At 37.1% G+C, this 23,226-nt stretch overlaps 2 protein-coding genes and 1 long non-coding RNA gene across 3 annotated transcripts; all 3 read right to left on the bottom strand.

The window, feature by feature from the left end:
- Positions 1–3,334: 3,334 nt before the first annotated feature.
- LOC139118166 (uncharacterized) lies at positions 3,335–3,862 on the bottom strand. The gene has a single exon (XM_070681460.1). The coding sequence runs from the start codon at positions 3,860–3,862 to the stop codon at positions 3,335–3,337; it is 528 nt and encodes a 175-aa protein (XP_070537561.1).
- Positions 3,863–7,151: 3,289 nt separating this feature from the next.
- Positions 7,152–9,649, bottom strand: LOC139118294 (uncharacterized). Its single transcript, XR_011548666.1, has 2 exons — positions 9,539–9,649; positions 7,152–8,399 (listed from the first exon to the last, which is right to left on the bottom strand). It is a non-coding gene; the product is annotated as an uncharacterized lncRNA (long non-coding RNA).
- Positions 9,650–18,968: 9,319 nt separating this feature from the next.
- On the bottom strand, positions 18,969–22,828 carry LOC139118293 (uncharacterized). Its single transcript, XM_070681561.1, has 3 exons — positions 22,765–22,828; positions 21,544–21,999; positions 18,969–20,912 (listed from the first exon to the last, which is right to left on the bottom strand). Exons 2-3 carry the CDS (start codon positions 21,992–21,994, stop codon positions 19,105–19,107), a joined length of 2,259 nt encoding a protein of 752 aa, XP_070537662.1. The 5' UTR covers positions 21,995–21,999; positions 22,765–22,828; the 3' UTR covers positions 18,969–19,104.
- Positions 22,829–23,226: the final 398 nt, after the last annotated feature.

The following is a 23,226-nucleotide window of genomic DNA, read 5'->3' as shown; positions in this document are numbered from 1 at the left end:
ACAACGTTAGATATGAACGATGTGATGAGTTTGCTTTCTCTTATTACATTAATCTTCCATGCACAAGGCAGCTATAACTGTGGCAACCCTTTTAATCGTGACAAAACTGTTTAAGAAGAGGATGATGAATTTGTAGAATTACTAGATGTACTGGAAATGCATGACACTGTATCGCTATGAATGACTTGGATCATGAATCATGCCATAACTTTGACTACAGCTTACTCTCACACAATGTTTCGGCTACCTAGTTACTTTTCAACAACTACAATAGTGTCGTTCATGGGGATATTTCTTTATGTTTGGACTTATAGTAATTGGTGATATTTTCCAAACGCATCTTTACGAAAAAATGTCGGCGTTCAAACCATTAACCATATATATATATATATATATATATATATATATATATATATATATATATATATATATATATATATATATATATATATATATATATATTTTTAGTGCTGTTGCCTTGGTTACAACATTACTAAAAATGTTGGTATACTTGAATAACATGAAAAGGTTTTCGTATTCTGTGAATGGGTATATTATACTCCATGCAAAGGGTATGTTTGGAGAAACACTCTCTGACCTATAAAATCTAGACATCGGTATCCGATAATAATGCAGACAAGAAGAGCTATTCATATGTTTTGAAACATACATTAAACAATTTAACAAAATATTCAATTCCAGACCTCATTTCAGCTGCTTGTTCTCTGTGTTCTTTGCACTTTTTGCACATTATAATGCATGTGGTTGCATTGATACTGCTGTTAAAATTTTTAAAATACCGTTATTCAAAAGGGGAAAATAACTTTTTTCACAACAAATATGAAAATATTTCAGTAAAACCACTTTGTATATCTCTTTTGATGTCAATTTGTTTTTTACATGCAAATATTTTTCATTTGATATATCACTCGATAGTGTAGAAGTATGTGTAGAATAGTTAATGAATTTTCTTCTTTTTTATTGCATTTATGCAAATTATTTACCTGTGTAAATTATGCAAATTTTGGGGTACTGCCATACTTGATAGTTCAACATTGTCAATTTTCTTGAATTAGAGATAATAAGCTTTAAAATGACGTATGATGTGGCTGTATGTGATGAAATATTTATGATATTGTTATTCAAAAGGGGAAAATATTTTTTCAATATAAACATGAAAATATTTCAGTGCAACCAATGTAAATATCTCTTTCGATATCTATTTCGTATTCTACATGGAAATAACTTTCATTTGATATATCACTCGATAGTTTAAAAGTATGTTTAGAGTAGTGAACAATGAATTTGTAATTTTATATCGCATTTACGCAAATTGGATACCCTTGTAAATTATGCAAATTAGGGGCTATGGTCGTACTTGACAGTTCAACTTGTCAATTTTCTTGTAGTAGAGATAATAAGCTTTCAAATGATGTATGATTTAGCTGTATGTTAAAATATTTAAAATATTATTTTCAATATAAATATGAAAATATTTCAGTGAAATCAATTTAAATATGTCTTTTGATATCAAAGTTGTATTGTACATGCAAATACCTTTCATTTGATATATCACTCCATAGTTTAAAAGTAGGTCTACAGTAGTTAACAGTGAATTTTCTAATTTTATATCGCACTTATGCAAATTGGGTACCCATGTGAATTATGCAAATTAGGGGGGTATGGCCCTAATTAGAAGCTCCACATCATCAATATTCTTAAAGTAGAGATAATAAGCTTTCAAATGACGTATGATGTGGCCGTATGTAAGGTTGGTACATTAAACTCCTAAAATAAGGCCCTTTTTGAGGATTCGCCGCTCGCCTAATAGGAATCGCTTCACTCAGATGTGTATAACTGATGACAAACGTACATATTAATTCAAATTATGCATTTAGTTTTCTTGGTGAAAACATCAATTTCTCATCAAAATTAATTTAAAATTCGGTTTCTAAGTTTTTGGGATGATCTAATGTGCATTCAATTTATTTATTATTTATTTACACTTTTATACAGTGGCCGCTTAAGTAATTTCCATACGGACTCATAAATACATAAGACAGAAAGACAGATTGCATACACAAACATAAACTAAATCGCAAAGTCACGTTTGCGTTGACATGTTCTTGCAATTGACAATTGAATGTACATGTACTCAGACTGGATAATTGTTCTACTGTGTTTGTCAAGTGCAAATTGTCGTTCAAAGATAAATGGTGAATTGCATCGTTGCATTGTTGAGACATATGTTCCTGTCATGAATTTGCCAGTGACAAAGCCAAGCGGACCGGACGATTTGAAAAATTAGGAATACAGGTGAACTAGCATCAGCAGTGTGTTTGGCGTGAATTAATTCTCAAAAATAGTCACAAATGGCTGATTTTCGTTGGAAAAACAATGCTGATCAAGATGTAAATGGCATAAGTTAAAGCCCCACTCAATTATCAGATTTATCTAACATAAATATTATTGCCTTGATAAAATATTCAATGGAAAACTGTTAATGGGCTGTTGACACATTCGCTAATGCGAGAACCAGGGATTGAGAAGGGCGCCTTTAAAGTTGATGGCCAGTCTAAGTGTTTTGATTACGTAATCCCCAGTCGGTCAAATCCCATTTAAACACCAAACTTTACTATTGCCTTTACCATTTTTTGCCGGTCACCAACGTTGGGGGCTTATCGCCCTGACCAAATAACTCGTTAGCAGCTCATAAGGTACTATCTTATGAGCTGCTAACGAGGTATTTGGTCAGGGCGATAAGCCCCCTCGTTGGTGATCGGCAGAACAAATTAATGAAGGGGATTAGGGAGGGCAATTAACAGATATAGACTGTTTTCTTTGAAATACTATACAGAAATAGCTTGGGTAAAGTAATAGGCACACACTCGGCACAGGTAAGGCTTGTATAATTTTAATACATGACATTTATTGATCATATTCATAACTTCTAGACGAATAATGCTAGCAATGCCCTGTGATTACATGTAGGACAACTGCTGACACACGTAGTGCATAGACAGTTTATAATGGTTTGCTCATACAGTAAACAGTGGTAGCCTGTCCTACAGTTAAACTATTCCTGTGAGGAAACTTAAACTGAATCTTCCAACGCTAGTCTCTTTTAATATAGTCGTCAACTGTTGAGAAGTTAGCAACTGTGAATAGAGAATGTGAAGGTAAAATATGACAACGGCTTTAATGTATACATTGTCAGATGCTTCGACATAGACTACAGAGATCCATAAACAATACTGGCTAAGCCAGTTCTACAGGGTCATAATACGAAAAGATCAGTATTGTCAGCGTGTGATTGTTTTTTTTAATGTTTTCTCTAAGCGGGCTTTGTTCTCATGCTGTACAGTTTCTCATAATAAGGTTGGGAATCTCGAAAGACATCTTGGACATATTCTGGGTAAGAAGAGACATTTATCTCAGAGACAATCTCCTCAGGATATTTTTCACTTTTAATAAATCCGCTGCTATTCATCACTGTGCCGTACCAGGCATCGTCCCAGGACCAGTCTTCTAATCGTCCGGGTTGCCAGCGAAGCATGCTTTCCCTGAACTCAAACCCTACGAAATCACAAAACTTCTTCATGGTGGTCGCCGGGTCACGAAGCAGATCATGATCAGCGTCGAGAACCATTGGTGTTTGACCTTTAACATCCCTGATGTATGCATACAACTCCAACATTTCACGGAAACCGATTTCTCGGGACAAAACTTCCGACAAGTCTCCGCCTAGCTGTTCACCGACAAGACTCCTATAACGCGAAGTGACAACCTTTACGGGGTTACGTATCAGAATTGCGTGACTGAATCCATCGGGTATGAAATCAATCTTCCCAGAGAGAACCATTAATGCCGATATCTCCTTCATGAAAACACCTCGATACCCAGGAAAGGCGCCCTCTAATATGCTTTTAACGTCACCAAACTTGAAGCCCGGTAGAGACTTGCCAACATGCCAGCGTTTAGAAGTGTGTTCTTCGCCGAAGCAAGCGGCTTTGGTAGACAATTCATGAAAACCTTCACATCCCCAAGCTCCCGAATCGATCGTTCAAACGCTGTTGATCCACTTCTGCATGTTGAATAGAGAATTGCTCGAGAAAAAGATTCGGAATTATTCATTGCGTATTCTAAAAAATCAAACACAAAATATTAATTAATGCCCGTTCACATCCCAGCTGTCATACTGAAATTTGTTTGTTTGCATTTAAGTATCTTGTCATGCTAAACATGACCAGGAATTCAAGAATTGTAAGTATAGGAAGTGAGTTAATTATTAAAACCAGATGTGAATTGAAATGCTCCCTGGTTTCAGTGTGTTACAGTTGTCTGGAAATTTACATCATTCTCTGACATTCCTTGGACAAGTTTACAATGTCCTTACAAGCTGATATGAATCTACAAAAGGTCTTTCATCAGTATGCTCTTGTTTTCTCATGATCGACGTCACTAGCAAAATTCATCGAAATTCGTGAAGTCATTTCAGAAATAAAGGCAAGGTCTTCATTAGTAAACTGTAGTATGCCTTTCAGTTCACCCATATGTTGTTATGAACAATATATACTGTTTCATCAAATTGGGTGCAATAATCTTTGGTACATAGGGTCAAATAAAAATATCATAACACTTGTAAATTAGCAGTTAACTGAAATGAAGCTTCTAAAATTGATTCGCTACCTTCATATCTTTGTATCATTACAATATGTGGCCAGTTAAGTGTCTTCTGTCAAGTACTTCAAGTTTTATATCCCTTATTGTTAGAGTTCATTTATTATTATACAAACTATCAATCAGCTGACGTGGAAATAGTTGAATGTATTTCCCTGCTATTATATCATTGTATCATCAAAATACATACCAACTTTGATCACCATCAAGTTCTTTCGATGAAACAATGTTAATAAGAAGGTTACCTAAGTTATCAATTATTTGACGAGAAAATGACATAGTTTACTAATTACAAAGTTTACATCATTGTAGCATCAACGCACAGGGTACGTTTCATCATTGACCCAAAGGAAATTCATCAATTCTCAGCAAGTCGCGTTCTTCCGGTTTTATACCCCAAATAGTTAAAGTATTTCATATGCAAATTCGTAAGTGGTTTTGTTGAAAACATTAAGTGACTTTCATTTTTGTGATATCATTGTATTTTTAATTTACGTAATAAGTTTCATCAAACTTGATCGAGTTGATCCAAATATATAATAGTAATTGCAGCAGTTCATTGGGTATGCAAATAATTCGGGTCATTATCGTGAAACTGGTAAATGATATTGAAATTTGACAAACATCAGTGGCATGATTCATAAGGTATGATACTGTGAATCTGAAAAAGTTGATTTCTAAACAGACAGCTATGCAAATTACCATTAAGTATGCTTGCCACGTCTATCACAAAGCAGTAATTCCTATGTACACATATGACGTGTATTTCACAAAATAAAAATACGTGACTGTACTTTACAGTCTTGCGGAAGTAAATTTTATATCGTTTCTATTTATCTCCTTATCACAATGTCCTTGTGGGATATTAAAATCTACAGATGATTTCCCTGAAAGCGTCATGTTTATGGCTGGAAAACTCTGTCTGTATGCATTGGGACACATTAGAGATATGGCACTAACTACTGTGGTCCCACAAAACATGTGCTGCAATAATTCAATTATAGTTAGGGTAGCTGGGAAAAACTACTTCCCCATCAATGGAATTAAGTTTATGTAAAAACCATTAGGAACTGGAAACTTGCTTCACATCCTACTTGTAATTCACATTGGATGGAATAAGGAACTGGGAAAATGCAGTTTCACGTCCTAGTTCCTTATTCACGTTTGATCGAATAAGGAACTGGCAACTGAGTTCCTTATTCGCATTCAATCGAATAAGGATCTGGGAACGAGGAACTGGCTCCTACTTCCTTATTCGCGTTAGATCGAATAAGGAACTGGGAACTGGCTCTTAGCTTCCTAGGAGTTAGGAACTGGCTCCTAGTTCCTTAGGAGCAAGTTCGCAGTTTCTTATTCACGTTCGATCGAATAAGAAACTTGGGAACTAACTTCATACACCTATTTGTTATTCATTTCGCTGTATGAGCTGACTAACCTTGTATATTTTGGAATAAATGGGCGAAAAGGACCATCTAAAATTTACTGCTACTTGAAATTCCAATTGGCTGCTATTTCCAAATACTAATTCCATTGTGAAAATCAGTCCAAAGCCTACATTTTATGTTCTGCTATTTATTTGAAATATGATTTATGAATAAAATTGGTAGTCCCATTAGGTAGTAGAGCGTTACTGAGGGGTTTCTTTTATCGTGATGAGTTTTTGATTTTATTTGGTGAAATAAATGAAAGTGTAAATTTTGGACTAAAGAAAGAATTTACTTCAAATTTACGATATTTGATATTGAAAATACCGCAATTATCTGTCCTTGTTGCTATAGGAAATTGTAGGGTAGCGAATATTGTAAAATCTGTGGAACCCAAGTGTCTGTTTCTCACTTCTACTGTGCCAGTATATGTCACAATCTTACACAGCTTTTTAATGCACAGCACAATTGCCCAGCACAACATATTAAATGCCCAGCACAACATATTGAATGCACAGCACAACATATTGAATGCCCAGCACAACATATTGAATGCACAGCACAACATATTGAATGCACAGCACAACATATTGAATGCACAGCACAACATATTGAATGCCCAGCACAACATATTGAATGCCCAGCACAACATATTGAATGCACAGCACAACATATTGAATGCACAGCACACCATATTGAATGCACAGCACAACATATTGAATGCCCAGCACAGCGCAACATATTGAATGCCCAGCACAATATATTGAATGCCCAGCACAACATATTGAATGCCCAGCATAACATATCAAATGCCCAGCACAACATATTGAATACCCAGCACAACATGATATTAGACCACTTATGTCAGTCATGGCTTCCCATAGTCAAGGTCCTTCTCTTTGGCCTTTTGGGGGATACATACTCACACCTAAGGAGGGGTCGTAAAACGTTGGAAAGATTTCTGTAAATACCTTACAAAACGCAGATTTGTAATTTTGTAAAAGATATGCCAATGATTTGAAGCAAAACAAAGTGCAGAATTCAGAATAAAAGATAAATGCATGCTCTTTTTATTGCAAAAATATGTCAAATATTTGAACGCGAAAAGATATACGAATACAAAGTAAGCAGAGTTCATGTAAACAACATTTAATGTCAGTCTTTTTTGAACGCGCCCTGGCAAAGCTCATCAAATCAATAAAGAAATTGAACATTTATCTGTAAACGACTTTATCATCCGTGGCAAGCATAATAGAAAGTGTATGCAAATGACGTTAAATTGGTGGAATTTACCTATTTCTTTTTTTAAAAACTATATTCATATTGTGAGTTCCATTTTCAATTTTAAAAATGTCAGCGAATTTCTGCGATTAATTTTGCCCTCCAGAAACTTTAACTGTTTATCTCCTCCGTCCAATAAAACAATCTCGTTACTATAGTTCTAGTACCGCAAAAATTGATTGAGATGACGGAAAGGTTTATATTACGTCTCAAGATTTGATCTCAAATTGTACAGTTTCTCATAAAAAGGTTGAGAATCTTGTATAGCATCTCGAACGTAATTTGGATACGACGAGACATCAACCTGGGAAGAACTTCGCGCTGCAGTATTTTTGACGAAGCCAGTGCTATTGACCACTGTGCTGTACCAGGCATCGTGCCAATTAGACCATTCCTGTGGGCGGTCTGGTGGCCACTGAAGCATACTCTCCTTGAATTCAAACCCTGCAAAATCACAGAACTTCTTCATCGTTGTCGCAGGGTCTCGCAACAGATCGTCATCGGCATCGATAACCATTGGTGTTCGACCCTTGACATCTCTGATATATTGGTACAATTCCCACAGTTCACGGAAACCGGCCTCAGCAGGTATAATTTCAGACAATCTGTCCACATTTTGTTTGGAGAGACTTCTATAAAGGGATGTGACAGATTTAATTGGATTACGTATCAGACAAGTATGGACGAATCCATCTGGGACAAAATCAATTTTTCCAGTCGCAACTAAATGAATTGCCATGTCCTTCAGGAAGACACCTCGATATCCTGGAAAGTCGCTCTCGAGTAAGCTTTTGACCTCACTGAACCTAAATCCTGGAACAGGGTCATCTACATGGTAACGCACGAAAAATGAACGCTCTTCACCCAGACATGCTGCGTTGGCGAAATGCTCATGAAACACCTTGACATCCTCTAGAGTCCGCATTGATCGTTCAAATGCTGTTGTACCACACCTGAATGTAGACCACAAGATGCCCCTGGCAATCGATCCATTGGACGTATTCATTGTACTTTCTAGAAGATGAAAGTTGGGATAGCAGTCGTTAACTACATGAGTTAGATAACATGTGTGGCAAGGAGATGGAATCACTCGGAAATTATTTGAGGTTATGAAATGATTCAGGGTGCTCCCAAAATGCTGAAAAGGAGAAGGGGCTGAAAAGTAGCGTTTGAGTATAAGAGTCTCAGCTTGGTGAGTCTGAGTTAATGTTGGATATTTCAGCATATTTCATGTAAATCATTGTTAATCATGGGTGCAGAGTATCTTTTCTCTTTGTTAGGTATGTCTGAGGAGTTTCCTTTCAGATTGTTTAGAGTGGAAAAGTCCTTTTAATTCGAAGTGTCAAGATTTTCCCAAATGTTGCAAGCGAATGTTGAATGGCGAGCAATGTTCTTCCTGTCCCTGTTCTGAATGTGTGAAACAGATAAGTAATTTGGGACAAAAATTGTACACTTCTAATGGTCATGCGAGACTCAATTTGGTAATGCATAACAACAATCGCATCACATTACATATTATGCTATATGAAAGGAGATCTGAATTGATTTAGGTCGCACAGTGTCTGATTCCTTAGAAAGTCACACAGTCACATAGGAGTGCCATTGGCGCCCGTCAAGTTGCTGCATGGCTTAGGTTAAGGTCCTTAAAATGTCTTTTTAACTGCTCAATTCTCAGCCTTCGGCCTCAAACTTCTAGGCCCGCTACATCGTGAGTGCGCAAGATTAACGCAAAATAAGACCAGCATATCTACAACTATAACCTATTTTATGGTCTATGGTACACCTGAATATGGGTTGGCAAACCTGTGTAAACCCCTTTCAAACCCCGGGGCTACAAAGGGTCAGTATATTCATTAACCGTGGAGTGACCTGCACGGATGGTGTGACCTAATTGCTGATTTTGCTTGCTGCCAATGAATAGCATGATCGGTAGATTATACTAACTTTGTTGTCATCGAAAAACATATACAAACAACCAATGAGGTTGTGACTACTACATCCGTTCCTACAAATATCCAAACCCCCACCATCTGTCAGCATAGCCACTGTGGAGTGTGGCACTTATTCGCTGTATCCACACACAGGCCCAGATTTATGGTAAGTGAATAAATTTATCAGTGTTCCTTCCTTCACTACCTCTGCGACTCACTTACCGAATCTGTGACACGCTGAAGTAACCGTACGAGAGGAGCTATGTTGGAATTACTTAAATGTAGATGCACTACAACAAGTAATTAAGATAGGTTAGAACCCGTGACGTACATCTGGCAATGCGAATGATGGCCCCTACCAGGTCTGTCACGTGACTTCACTATGGAGGGCAATGTACTGTGACCTGGAGAGTTGCTTCATGCACAAATACAATTGCAATTCACAATGACTTATGTGAAAACGATCATGTCATTGATACTTAGAAACAACGTTATCATTTCAATAAAAAAAATCAATACTATATTTCGTTTGCAAGGAACAGATATCCCACTGGAGCCACGATGTGGTAAGTCCGGGCTTCAGCTCTGATTACCATCTTACTCCAGGCTCTGCTGAATCAAGCGTCAATAACAATGTGTCTGTATTACATCATCATCATCACACTCGAATGAAGATTGGCATACAACATATGAAATGTATCAGACAATACATTTCAGATTTGAAGCCCTCTTGTTCCCTCTTGTTCCAAATGGGGATTTAGAAAATATGAAAGGTATCAGAGGAGAAGTGTCATACATTGAAAACTCTTGTTGAGAAATAAAGAAATTTATCCCTGAAATTGTACAAATGCAAATTTCACAGGCATTTCTATACCTATATTAAAGCTGTATCATTCGAAGAAAACTAAAACTGAAATTCAAAAGTGGATGTGTCGAACGTTTATGGAGAAAATATTGTTACACCAAAAATATAGATAATGAAACTAAAAGTTTACACGTGCACATGCGTCAAAAAATAAAGTAAAGGCAATAACAAACCAAATTTTAAAGAAATCTGTCGATGAAATGAAAAAATAAGGTTCAAAATTATATATGTGAATTTGAAAACTGATTAACCTATAGTAATCAACTTGATTGATAGCAATTGCCAACATACGTAGCTTTCCGTGATACTCTAAGTATGTTTGCACTCCAACCATTAAAGTAATCATAAGTGTTTCTGGAGAGAAGTAGCACTGAAAGTTGGCTAGAGAGTTGGAAGCTGAGTCTTCACCGTTGCTGTTTTGTAATAAGGACCTATACTGGTGCTTACAACTGACAACTTGGTTTGTCAGCTTCTGTTACAGAAAGCATTACGATCCAAGCCCATTAACTCAACTCACAGACCGTAAAGGAAGAAACATAACAGTTTGTTGGAGAATGCGGGTAAACTGTAGCAGCACGCTATATGAGTCTCGGATCAGGCTGAATAAAGACAAGAACAAGAGATAGCAGAGCCATCAGAAGTACCACTGAACCAACAGCAAGACTAATTCTATGACCACATTCAGCACCACATCGACGATTGGGTTCAACAATGGAGGGCAAGCATGACCGAGAGAGACGAGAACGATATGGGCGCTCTAGGTTGACAGTTTGACAATGTTCTAATTCATGCCTACTAGATACACTGGACAGGAGAGATTTTGTCCCGCAGAAATGGCTTAAGAGATTTGAAAATTATGTAAGCCTGGGACAAGTACGATCAGCCAAAGTCACAGGTTTGCAAAGCTTGGTGACAAATCCAGTAACAATCATAAGTTCGCCAATGGCAACGCACAAAATCTGACAGAAACGAAAAATGATGATCGATGACTTTTCTGTTTAAGTGGATTTATTTTCTGGTACTTCAGAAATTCCCCATTCCAAAGATTTGCACTTGTATACAAATGAAACATCACTCTTTGAATTAAGTTCCTTGATGGCTGAACTGTTTTTGTTTCCTTGTGTTTTCCGTCTTAATGATGGAGGTACGTGTTCAGAAGTTATCGTTGTTTGTTCCTCTCCTCTGCTGGCTAGTTATGCAAGAGCTAATGATCCGTTTGGATACAATGATCTTGAGGAAGTGACTCGATATTTTTGTAAATTAGCGACATTGAGGTTTATCGCGTTTATTGTTGGTGTTCATTTTGAAGTTGCTTGTTTGATATTTTCGGTGTTGATGATTTGCTGTTGTTGTTTTGTTTTGTTTTGACTGAGATTTTTTGAGTAAGACCGTCGCATTTTTGCCACAGATGTTGTTTCTGCGGCAGTGTAGTGATGCCTATACACTATTCCATGGTCACGATTAAGTAACGCTTATCTATAAGCCACCCACCTACCAGTTCTGAACATTCGCTCATCATTTTATGGATGCTATGAATAATACAATACTTCATGACAATTTGTCTAATATTTATTGGATAAGAAGGGGATATGTTTCGTGAAGTATAATTTAGAGGTTCCGTGCATTTCGAAGATATGATAAGATAAGTTGGTGATTTTACTTTGTATCTTTAGTTACGTTTATGAGAGTATATTATTGGACCTGTAACTGTTATTTTACATTTAGATTAATTGAAAAAATTAAAAAAGAGTCCGAATATCTGTCCCCTGTCTGTCAAAAAGCACTTTAATGGCCTATTCAAATCATTCAACTTTCAAATCATAACTCTGGAGCAGACTTAATAGACTCTTCCCCGTTTATTTTATAATCTACCGATTCATTCGATTAAACAAAATGCTGTATGGAATACTAATTTGTTTCCTTTACCATGGTTTCATACCTGTAAACAAATTAACATCAGATAGCACTAATGCATGTAAGCATGAAACATATTCACACTTTACTTTTCGGAATATTAGCCTTCATATAGAGGACATTTAATTCTCATGCTTGTGGATAAAATCGGTGCAATATCTTAGTGTTGCTTTGCGTTGTAAATAATGATGTGTTTGCTCAGAACTCCGAATCACTTTCGTTCTTTATTACAAAACAGCTACGGAGATTGAGTGACTTAGCATACAGCTTCAATCATATACTGGCAAGTAGGATAGTACGTGACGGGAAATACTGTAAAAACAGAATGAGACTATATTTTTTAACCTCAAGCTGGAGTCAGCGTCAACCTCCGGTCATTTCTAATAACTTTAGCATCAGTTAAGGTAGAAAGCGCCTCGGGGACATATATTCTGACTCTCAAACTTTTACAGTTCTTTTCTGAGCTACCATTTGTAGGATTCATTTTAAAGCTCTTGGTGAAAGAAAACTTTTTACCGGCTTAGTTTTTTGAAATTTTCGGAAAAATTTATTTTTTTCCATAGAATTTACACTGGAATGGCGGCCATTTTTAATTTCAAATATCGGTAAATCTTGGATTATATATTTCTCTAGTACCGATATTTGCACTGTGACCCCCGATCTTTATTCTTGATTTTGAAAGATAATGGTTGAGCAAGCGTTTAAGTCCTTCACTTTCCAGGCGCATACTACCTTAAACATTGCATCACTCAGCACAAGATAGATGGATGCTTCAAGGTTTGAAGAGTGTGTAAACAAGCTTAGTAAATAACAGGGAGTTGCGTCTGTTCATAATAATCTTACTATCGGTCAATATATATTAATATAAGTCAACGACGAGAAGAAAATATGCTTTAGCTTTCATCCCGCTTCCGAATATTTTGATATCCGCACATGGTTTAACCCATCACCAATTCACAAGAAAGGCACAATGATTGTGTTTACGTTTTGTTACACGAAGGCTTACATTATTTTAATACTGTACCCACTTCTTTCAGTTTAAACAATTGACGGGACACACCTTTAAGTGTCATGCAGTCATACGGACAGAACAACACCCGGTGCCATACAATAAGCAACATCTGTGACAAGTGACTTTGGAGGAGTCGCGGAGATCAAACCAGGCATCCTCATTGTTACATGTGCGAAATGAAAGCACTGCAATTCTTCCTCACTCCATGCAGACGGGGATACTGCATAACATCTATGAGACTAGACATCGGATAGAGACGATTTGCAGGTATTGTAGAATTGGTCATCAACATTTATAGGAGTCGACCCTGACCGAGCGTCATGACAAGAAAAATGCACCCATGGAATGCACAGGGGATGTGTACTCAGCTATGGTAGTGACAACAATCAGGCGACCAACCAAGATGTCGACATGGTTGATAATCTAAACATTTACACTACTCTCCCAATTTATAATTTAATGAGTCACAGTGCCGATTTGTCCTGCTGTCCGGACGTTTTCTGTCTCCACATTAATCTTCTTTACTGTTTGAGCTGCCCACTTCATCACCGGTGTATTCCTTCCTATTGTACCACAGCCGACGTGAGCTCTTGTCCAATCAGAACCTTGCACTATCTTTTTGATACACTGATATAATTACTATAATATTTGTTTTTCTCTTGTTAAAATGAGGTTTGGTTCGAGGCCATCAGTGGAATGTTATAGGATGAGGCTCCCTTGTGGTGAGTCACAATTGCAATTGAATTGGCAGTGTCCGTGTCCTGTTATGTGGCGGACATTAATATTTATGAACAGAATGCCGCCAGTAAATTCAATTCAAATCCCGCGCCACTCCTGAAAGATGGTCCACCACTTTGTTCTAAAATATTTATCATGAAATTAAGTCTACACTGTAAACCTATACTCGGTACAATCGGACATGTTTCGCGATACAGAGAAGAATGCGTTTTTTAAAATCACGTGAAAGAACAGCTTTTCACGGAAATTGTTTCTGGAGATAGCCAAACAGACAGGCAGGACAAAACGTGATAGTGACATACATATATATATATATATATATATATATATATATATATATATATATATATATATATATATATATATATATATATATATATATATATATATATATAATATATATATACAAAATGTATACAATGTGCCCTCCCGGTTATCACCATAATGGCTTTATGGCAATCTCTGAACTTGGGCACAGAGAGTACGGTTAAATATATATATATATATATATATATATATATATATATATATATATATATATATATATATATATATATATATATATATATATATATATATATATATATATATATATATATATATATATATATAGTATAAACAAGAAAGTAAACACGGCACATACAGTATCATAATTTCTCGACAGAAATTTATTTCATTCAATCGGCAACCTATCACAGAGTTTTCAAACAACCCTTCCTATATTTGTTAGATAACACATAACACATTCGCCCAAGAATCGAGAAATAAGCTAAAGGGAATAAGGGTCGTCGGAACTGCGCTCAAAGGTCGTCTAGGGTCCAGGCGACCGATGCAAACACTACAGCAGGGTACGTTGGCGATTGATGAAAGTTATATCATGTTTGTCATAATATTCTTCATAACATTTACATGTTGCCGCTGTATTGACGTGATGCGCCTAGATATCGTGCAAGAAATATGTTTGTGAATGAACATGCGCAGTTCTGACGACCCTTCCTGTAAATAACTTTTATTGTCTTTGAACAAAAGTTGCTTTCATCACAGTAAATGATTTTCCTCCCAGAATGATAAAAATGACAAGATGGTATGACAACGCATTCACAATTCCTCTTAACATCACATACCTTTTGTGGTCGTACTAAATAGCATTTAACGAGAACGCCATTGCTGAACCCATATGACACTATTTTGCTTAAATACATAGGTTTTGGGCACTCGTAAAAATATGTTTACCCTCCTCATGTCGCGCAAATGACTTTCTCTTTGGTACAAAATCATATGTTTAGAGTTTAGTACATAGTTCCAGTACTGAAAACGATGACATATGTTTAATCACCATTTAAACATCGTGAACGCTGTTGAAGACTAACCCAGACGACATATAAATGCCATTTACATCTGTTGTACAAATTATTATTATGGAATGAATCACTTAAATAAAGTTTCACAAGCAAGATGCTTAGGAATTTTTTTTGAAAGCCTATTCGAGTTTCATTTTACATTAAACTGAACATTACAAAAAATCTGGAAGTTTGTGCGAGTACATGGTTATCAATACTAAACCCCAAAATGCCTGTACTTATCATCACTGTGTTTAGATCCCAAGGCACTGCCTCATTAACATTTTAAAATTTTTTCCACTGGATTCTAAGTGCCATAATTGATTAAGTACTTTCGGTACAGTCTACGTTCGACTAACTCATAAAAACATGCATCATTCTTCACATTGTCATACTTCTGGGCGAAAATAAGACCTAATTGATAGTAATCAGACCCATCTGTAAAAGTGGTGCGGCATGGCAAATCCATTGTGCATTTTGTGATAAAAGCACCAAACTTGGCTCAGATGTGTCTTAATACATGTTAAACAAATTCAGATACCGAGCCACTGAAAATCTGTTGAAGCATTGCCATGGCAGCCATTTTTCAAATGGCCGCAAGACAAGGTATTTTTCACCTAGTAAACGCCAAGTGCAGAATAATTTTGAATAATTTTGAGTAATTTTGGTTGCATATTTTCAATTAGAAACTATGGGAAGAGTGATTTGCAACTTTTTTCAACTTCTTTTCATCGCCTGACTTGTTAAACGGGTAAATACAGACAAAAACACAATTCTTGTGCATAAACTGCACGGTATTAGATCCTATCAAAGGATGACACTATGTCAGCAGTCAAGAAATATTATTCCGTAGGCTAGAGGGGTCTACATGCACCTCTAGGATAACAAAGCTGTATTTATAGAAGCTTGGGATCCCTAGAATGCGAAATAAAATTTTAACAGAAAAACTAAAGGGATGCAATAACTGTTCCAGTCGTGTTTTGAAGAGTACTGCAAAATAAATATTTTGCGCATACTCACGTGCATTTTTCTGGTAGTACTTGTAAGTCATCTGCTAAGCTTTTTTTAACATAACCTGACTTGTTGGGTATCATAAGAATGGAAATTTATTCCTCTTTAAAATGACATATGTAATATGCATTATCTTCCATATATTGTTTTATTAAATAGGACCAAAACTTACCCGATACCCCAGAGTTTGCTATGCAAATGATAGCGAATCTCAAATTCAACTAATGTTTTACCTTGGCATAATACAAAAGGCAATGCTTTGTATGATATCTGTTTTATTTGCTACAGGGACATGTTAATCATGTGAAATAGACTTTTGACATAAAAAAAATATTTGGATGCTATAGCTCTACCGAACATATTTTGAAGGGTACCGCAAAATCACAGTATTGCCAACTCGAATGCGTTTTCGATAAACCTGTCTTCTTTTAAGTCATCTGCTGAGCCTATTCCACGGATGATAAGTCAAAAGTCATATTTATTATATACGACAAATACAGCACAGAAAAACACAGCGCAATACAGTACATCACAGAAAACGAACTAAGTACAGGTACACATAACACAGTCAAATTCATGAAAGAAAGACATATAGACTTCAAGTAAAACAACCAAGAGGTGATGTCAGGTGTTTCGATAGGATAAGCGCATCCTGTCCCACATGTGGTGCCCACCATATATAAGTCTCTTAGCCAACATTGGAAGTAGTCCCAAGATAAATGTCACTGATGCAACAGTGATTATGTGTCTCAGAGACGTGTCACACTTATCAGCGAGCGCATGGCAGCTTCCAAAGAACGTTTGAATGTAGAGACAAGCCTTTGTCTAGTGTAACCTTGATTTTACCCGGGCATGCAAAAACTGCGAATAATTACACTTTCTTGTATAATATGGTTGCACAAACGGTGATTAATTTACCGCCAGTGCATAAAGATATAAATGTTGAGTAAATATCTTTGAAATGAATTATGCAAAATACTGCAAACACAAATTATTGTTATCATGTATATACATTTTTCATTTGCTTCTTAATTACAGTGCAGCAAAAATTAATGCAGTCTGAATCATGTTACGTAAGGCGAAGAGATTGAGCCAGACACGATTTTTAAAGCTGTTTTTCGCATGCACAAACCAAGTATGTTGTCTCTTAACAGAAAATACTGGTCGTTCTACGTCACGAAAACGCGCGTCTTTGTCATCAATTTTGGTGTGTCTGAACTATGTTGCGTCGATCTCCGATGTGCTCGTCAATGAAACAAACAACATGGCGGCCTGTTTTTCTCAAAGCGTATTTCTCCCGTGATAAAAATTTGTCTGACCTGAAAATTTGTAAAAATCAGTTATGATTTTTCGACTTTGACAAAATACATCAATTTAGCAATTTTGAGTCCTACTGTTTTTGCTTTGTTGCCAATATAGGGTTCGTATCCGTATAGACCCCAATGCCGCTTGAACTTTCGACGCACAGAGTAATGCAACAAGGGGAGTCAAGTGCTCATCCATGCTGCACGCTGAGCTTCAAAATTTCATGTTTTGAAATCAAAATTGCCATAGACAACGACAACAATGATTTGAACGATGAAAACATAAAAGTGTAACGCTTGTATATTCCTAAGGAATTGCGTGAATAATTTTCCGAAACAAAGAACTCGAGGCTGCTCGCATTACCATGGGTTCCGTAAGCATTTAACTAGGGTATGGTCGGACGTGACGTTGCACAGTGTTCCCGCCGTTGAGATTCAGTCGATATTTGTTCTCGAAAAATAACGTAACTTTGTCTGAGTTCAATTCCTAAGCCTATGCTATCTTTAAAATTGTGTATAACTGAAGGTACTGTTGAGTGAGGTCATCTGGTATTTAGTCCGTACACAAATGTAAGCACCGTGTTCCTCAATCACGCGACCGACGACTGGAAATGATTGACAACTCGTCCAAGGCGTAATGATATAATTCCAAAAGCATTTCAGAAGTTTAAACGCGGAATTGTTTAGGAAAGTGCCTTCATTTTGCAAAAAATAATGAATTCGTGGCTCGTGCATGTGATAAGTATATTACTCCCTAATATTTGTCTTCGTTCAGCTCGGAAAATACTCCTGACGTAATGACCGTGTCACCACTTGTCTTTGACTCGTGGTGACAAGGCCATTACGTCACTCTTATTTTCCTTCGCTGAAAGAAGGAAAATATTAGGGAATAATATCTAATTATATCAATTGTACCAACATATTCTTCAGTACTTTCCGATGTTTATTTTTATTATTTGTCAATATTCTGTATACAATTTTTCAAAATGTTAGAAAAGCTTCTACAGAGACCGTGGAACATCTGTAAGACAGAAGGTCGCCGTCTTGTGACATTTGCCTATGCTATTTATTCACAGTAAGAAGATGTAGTTAGTATGATAGGTATCTCGGAACAGGCCGCAATGTGGTCTACAAAACAGTTCATAGTTCTTTCTTATGGGAAGAACAGGTATGAAAGCAGAGTAATGTCTTGTGTTTTGAAGTCTACTAGGATATGCTAATGAAGCTGACTAACTTTGACAAACTCAAGTTGACATTTAGTTTCCAGGACGCAAAAAAGTGAAGATATACATAACACAATATGTGTGTCAAATATCTACTTGATTTTAGCTCCTACATAGTCTTTCTTGACAAACAAATCACCATTCCCAACTACTAGCTACTGAACATAAGCACAAACAAATACCTATGTCTTAACTTTTGAATACGCGTAAATTTTGTGCTAAAGAGTCTTAGGGATGGTCATTTATATCACAAAGTTCTACTTGTATTGTTAATTAATGTGTTGTTTGTGCGCGCGTGCGTGCCCTCTCTTTATATATCAGTGCCATTTTTATATCGTCATATACTGCACTCTGTGCAAGATAGTAGGGCTAAGATGACAATTAAATTTCTGCTTTTTGTTCAGGGCTGATTCTTCTTTTAAATTTCTCTCTGATGCTTCCAATATTCACCGTTAGAAACAAAAATATCAACGTACCCTGAAGTGAATTGACAGTTATGAATATAACGCTTAGGACATAATTGTCAATGAAAGCCTCTAACAATGCTAAGTTCCATGTCACGCCCATGATGACAAATGCCTTGACACAGGGAATCAAGAGAGCTTTCCAACCAGATTGTCCGCCGTTTCCGGCAGCTTTTGCACTTCCACGGTACAGACTCATGAAGGTCAAAATGAAACAGACAGTGTTAAAAAGGACTATTATTCCCACGGGAGTGATGAAGAAAATTAGAAGGGCAAGAGGATTGCGAATCCAACAAATGCTGTTCTCCCCATAACCAGCATTGAATTCTGTTGTTTTGCTGATTTGTAAGAAGACGGCAGTACAAACGAGACATCCGGGTAACAACCATCCTAGTAAACAATACACTGCCAATCGACGGACAGATTGAGAAACATTTAACGTTTTATTTACCGATCGAAATGTGCGACAAAGATCAAAGCTGACAACTGCCATCCAAGAGAAATTTGCCAACCAAGAATAATGTAGGGCAACTGCCAACGCAAAACAAATGAGTGGTATTTCGTTTAGGCCCATACTCGACAGGTATAGGACTTGAGCCAACAATATTGCAATTACCAAATTAAGAAGAAGCTTGCCGGGGAAGGTATGCATCTGCGGATTAACGCAGTAAATGATGATCCGGGTTACTAAACAGAGAACCGACAGAGATGAACAAAAAATGCTCAGCCAAGCTTGAAATCCATCGAAGGGATTGAAAAGTAGATAGTGCTGAGCACAGATTTTTGCCAAAGACCGATTGGATGAAATTTCAAAGACCCTCGTTTGCAGCCAATCATTACCGACTTTATAAAATAGCGTGTCATTGTCTAAGCGATAGGCAGAATCATACAGACTGATGAAAGTTGGAGAAGAACAGGTCAAGTTTTGGTGTTCGGAAGTGTGTAGAAACTCCTTTGACATGTTGTGCGGAGCTTGGACTGTTTCATTACTGGTCTCTGATTTGTGAATCATACTCTGAAATTGAGTGCGCAGAGGAAGGCATGACAGCGTATTTAGATCGAAGATTTCTTCGCTTGAACATGCAAAATTAGTTTCTGACTCAAACATTTGTGCTAGTGTCTCGCCCAGCATTGTGACACCCCCACTACGTGTGATATCAAACAACAGTCTTATTGGAAATGGAGTATATGAGGCTCCTTCAGGTAGATCTACTTTTATGCAGCTTGATACCGTGTAACCATTACACATAGCACAATGAGGGTTTTTGAAGTAATTATAGTGTTTCCCTGAGTCGACGCTCCCTTCACATAAATCGCAAAGAAAGTCGTCAGAGGTGTTCACAGACGCAAACGAGAAGCCGGACACCACGGAAATATACGACCGACAAGCCTTTTTTATGTAATCTGCAGTTGTCCCCTCGAATGAGGGGTTGCAAGTCTCAATAAAAGGTACACAGTTTCGCGGTTGCTTCTGGGTAATATCATGGACTGAAATGTTGGCTGTAAGTTTGCCATTCCGTATCAAGGTTACTGCTTTGTGGATAGACCGTGCATCGCTATGCTCGAAAAGATTCCAAACGAACGAATATTCATCGGCAAAAGTAGCCCTCACTTGCCAGCTCACCACTGACGATTCGTCAATGCCATTGCACAATGCACAGTACACATTCCGATAGGTCTCTGTTCTTCCAGATCCAGTCACCGGAATATTCTCCACAGCGAATCCTATGCGGTAGGAATACAAAATTTAATTATAAGTGCTAAACGGAATGTGTGGCCGATGATAAACTGAGTTCGTATTAACCTAACTTTACCTTTCAATCGGTTTTGTTATGTTTATGCAGCATTATGCAATATCAACATTTCAAATGAAAGGAACAAGGTATCCATGATTGCAACAATTGATACTGGCAGTTGACGGTTGAATCGTACAGAAACGCATTACAGCTCCTTCAGCCTGACCGTGAACAATTGCATGTTCATCACACACAGATTATGTTCGTAAGATCTCCATTAAAGTTGCCGTCTCATTTAATCATTGGTTAGAAAAACACTAATGTCTCTCTGGTCTTAGGAAAACATATCTCTAATTGCCTTCTGTTTACTTAAAAGAGGCCATTAACTGACACCCTGTGTTCTGGCGATAGTGATCCGTCTCTGCGAAGACCATAACGACAAATTTGTATGTTTTTCTTACAAATTGGGTATATGTCTTTCCTAAGACAAGAGAGAATTTCGTGTTTTTCTAACCAGTGATTTAAAATACGTACATAATACATACATACATACATACATACATACATACATACATACATACATACATACATACATACATACATACATTTTATTGTCGTACCTAAGGGAGTTGTTGTTTCGCATTTCCGCCTTATAACTTCATCATTCCATTTTTGAGCGCATCGATTAATCATCCAAACGCCGAAATCACTGGACTGGTCCACTTGAATGCATCCATATATCGGGTTCGTGTCCATAGTTGTAAGCGACTCGTCGATCTCTGAAGCATTGTGACAAGCCTCCAAGTAATCAAAGCAACAGTCTCCGTATTCTCGACATTCGGAGTCACAGTTGCAACCCCAGCGAAATCCATATCCCCAGGTGACGGATGCGGAATTACAGACGGGTCTCCCATCGATATCGAAACATGAACCGATATTGCGAGAAGTGCAATTGTTTAGAGACAGTTCTTCCTCGGTGAGATCAAATGCATGGGATAGTTTTATGTTGTTCATCGAGCTGGCCATGAATGTTAACCAAACCAATGGGAAAAAGAATGCTATTCCAACCATCTTTCCTGTTGTTCAAGTGACAGAGAAAAAAACTGACATAATCTAAATGATACCCATTCTTTGAGTCTAACTTTTAAGTGTTTTAAGATACTGGATCTGAGGTATCGATTCATTCTCTGTAGGCGACAATAAGTCATAGAAGGTTTGACACAGTCACCATATAATTGCTCTGTGTCCGGCTCTGTGTGCGACCGGTGTGTTATAACTCTATATCGCGGTTTTGCCTGCTGAAGTATATCAACTACCTGTGGGTCTCTCGCTATGAAGAGGTTATTATTGTTAGGAACACATCATGGATTGTTTGACCTACAGACAGTTCTTGGTACAAAGCACAAACTTTACATTTTTCCGTTAAGTGTGAAGATTTTCAATAGTCAATATTTTCTTCAAAATAGTAGGTCAAAAGAGCTTATTTGGGGGTAAATATGGTGGTGGAGTCAAAGACAGAGGTCCGTAGTCTACATTGTGTCTTCATTTCCATTGTCAAAAGACTTGATAAGGTGAAAAATGCAGTAAAAGCCATGATACATATATATGCATACATTTCCTATGGCAGTAGAACCGAGACTTACGCACCGGTTTTCCCGAAAGACATGACTACTATTTCAATACTGTAGAATTGTCTGTCATCTCTCGGATTTCCGAAAAAACAAAAGTTAATTTTGAAAAAGTGATTGTGCAGATTTGTAGTTCTAGAAACAGTAAACGCTGCATTCAATTACCAACCACGACTGTATTCCCAAAGAGATCATAACTATGGGTAAACTCACCTTGTAATGGGCAGCTTATCCTGACTTCAATTAGCCCACCAGAGTGATATACCGCCGAAATCGTGATTTTTGTAATAATAACCTCTCACCTCTCGAAAAAAGCACTGAATGAGAATCTCGTAGGGTGCAGGTAAGTTGGCGACATCAACCGCGGTAAGACAGACTTTAAATATTACGGAAATCCGCGAGTGAAGAAGGGGAAATGTGAACGTATTGTCAATGACGATTCATTTCAAAACTGTACTCCCTAGAGACGTTAAGAATAGTATTCTGATGTTATTTACATCTGCTGCATATAATTGGTTGGAGCATTAACTGTGAGTATTAAGTGACATTGTTCAGGGGCCTTGAAACGCAATTATGCTAGTAATGGCACTCGATAACATATTAAACAAAGATAGATATGATAATTGGTGAAGCAACGCTCGTATCACATTTGAAAACATGTGTACACACGCAGAT

Source organism: Ptychodera flava, chromosome 19 (assembly GCF_041260155.1).
Source record: "Ptychodera flava strain L36383 chromosome 19, AS_Pfla_20210202, whole genome shotgun sequence".
NCBI lineage: Eukaryota > Metazoa > Hemichordata > Enteropneusta > Ptychoderidae > Ptychodera > Ptychodera flava.
Note: the sequence above shows the minus strand (reverse complement) of the source record. Positions and strands in the feature narration are given on the sequence as shown.

Bases quoted from the DNA above. Each gene is read 5' to 3' on its own strand.
- LOC139118166 (XM_070681460.1), bottom strand. From the start codon at position 3,862: ATGGTTCTCTCTGGGAAGATTGATTTCATACCCGATGGATTCAGTCAC.
- LOC139118293 (XM_070681561.1), bottom strand. From the start codon at position 21,994: ATGGTTGGAATAGCATTCTTTTTCCCATTGGTTTGGTTAACATTCATG. The intron at 20,913-21,543 runs GTACGACAATAA...CCTACCGCATAG, and splicing joins CGAAACAACAACTCCCTTAG to GATTCGCTGTGGAGAATATT.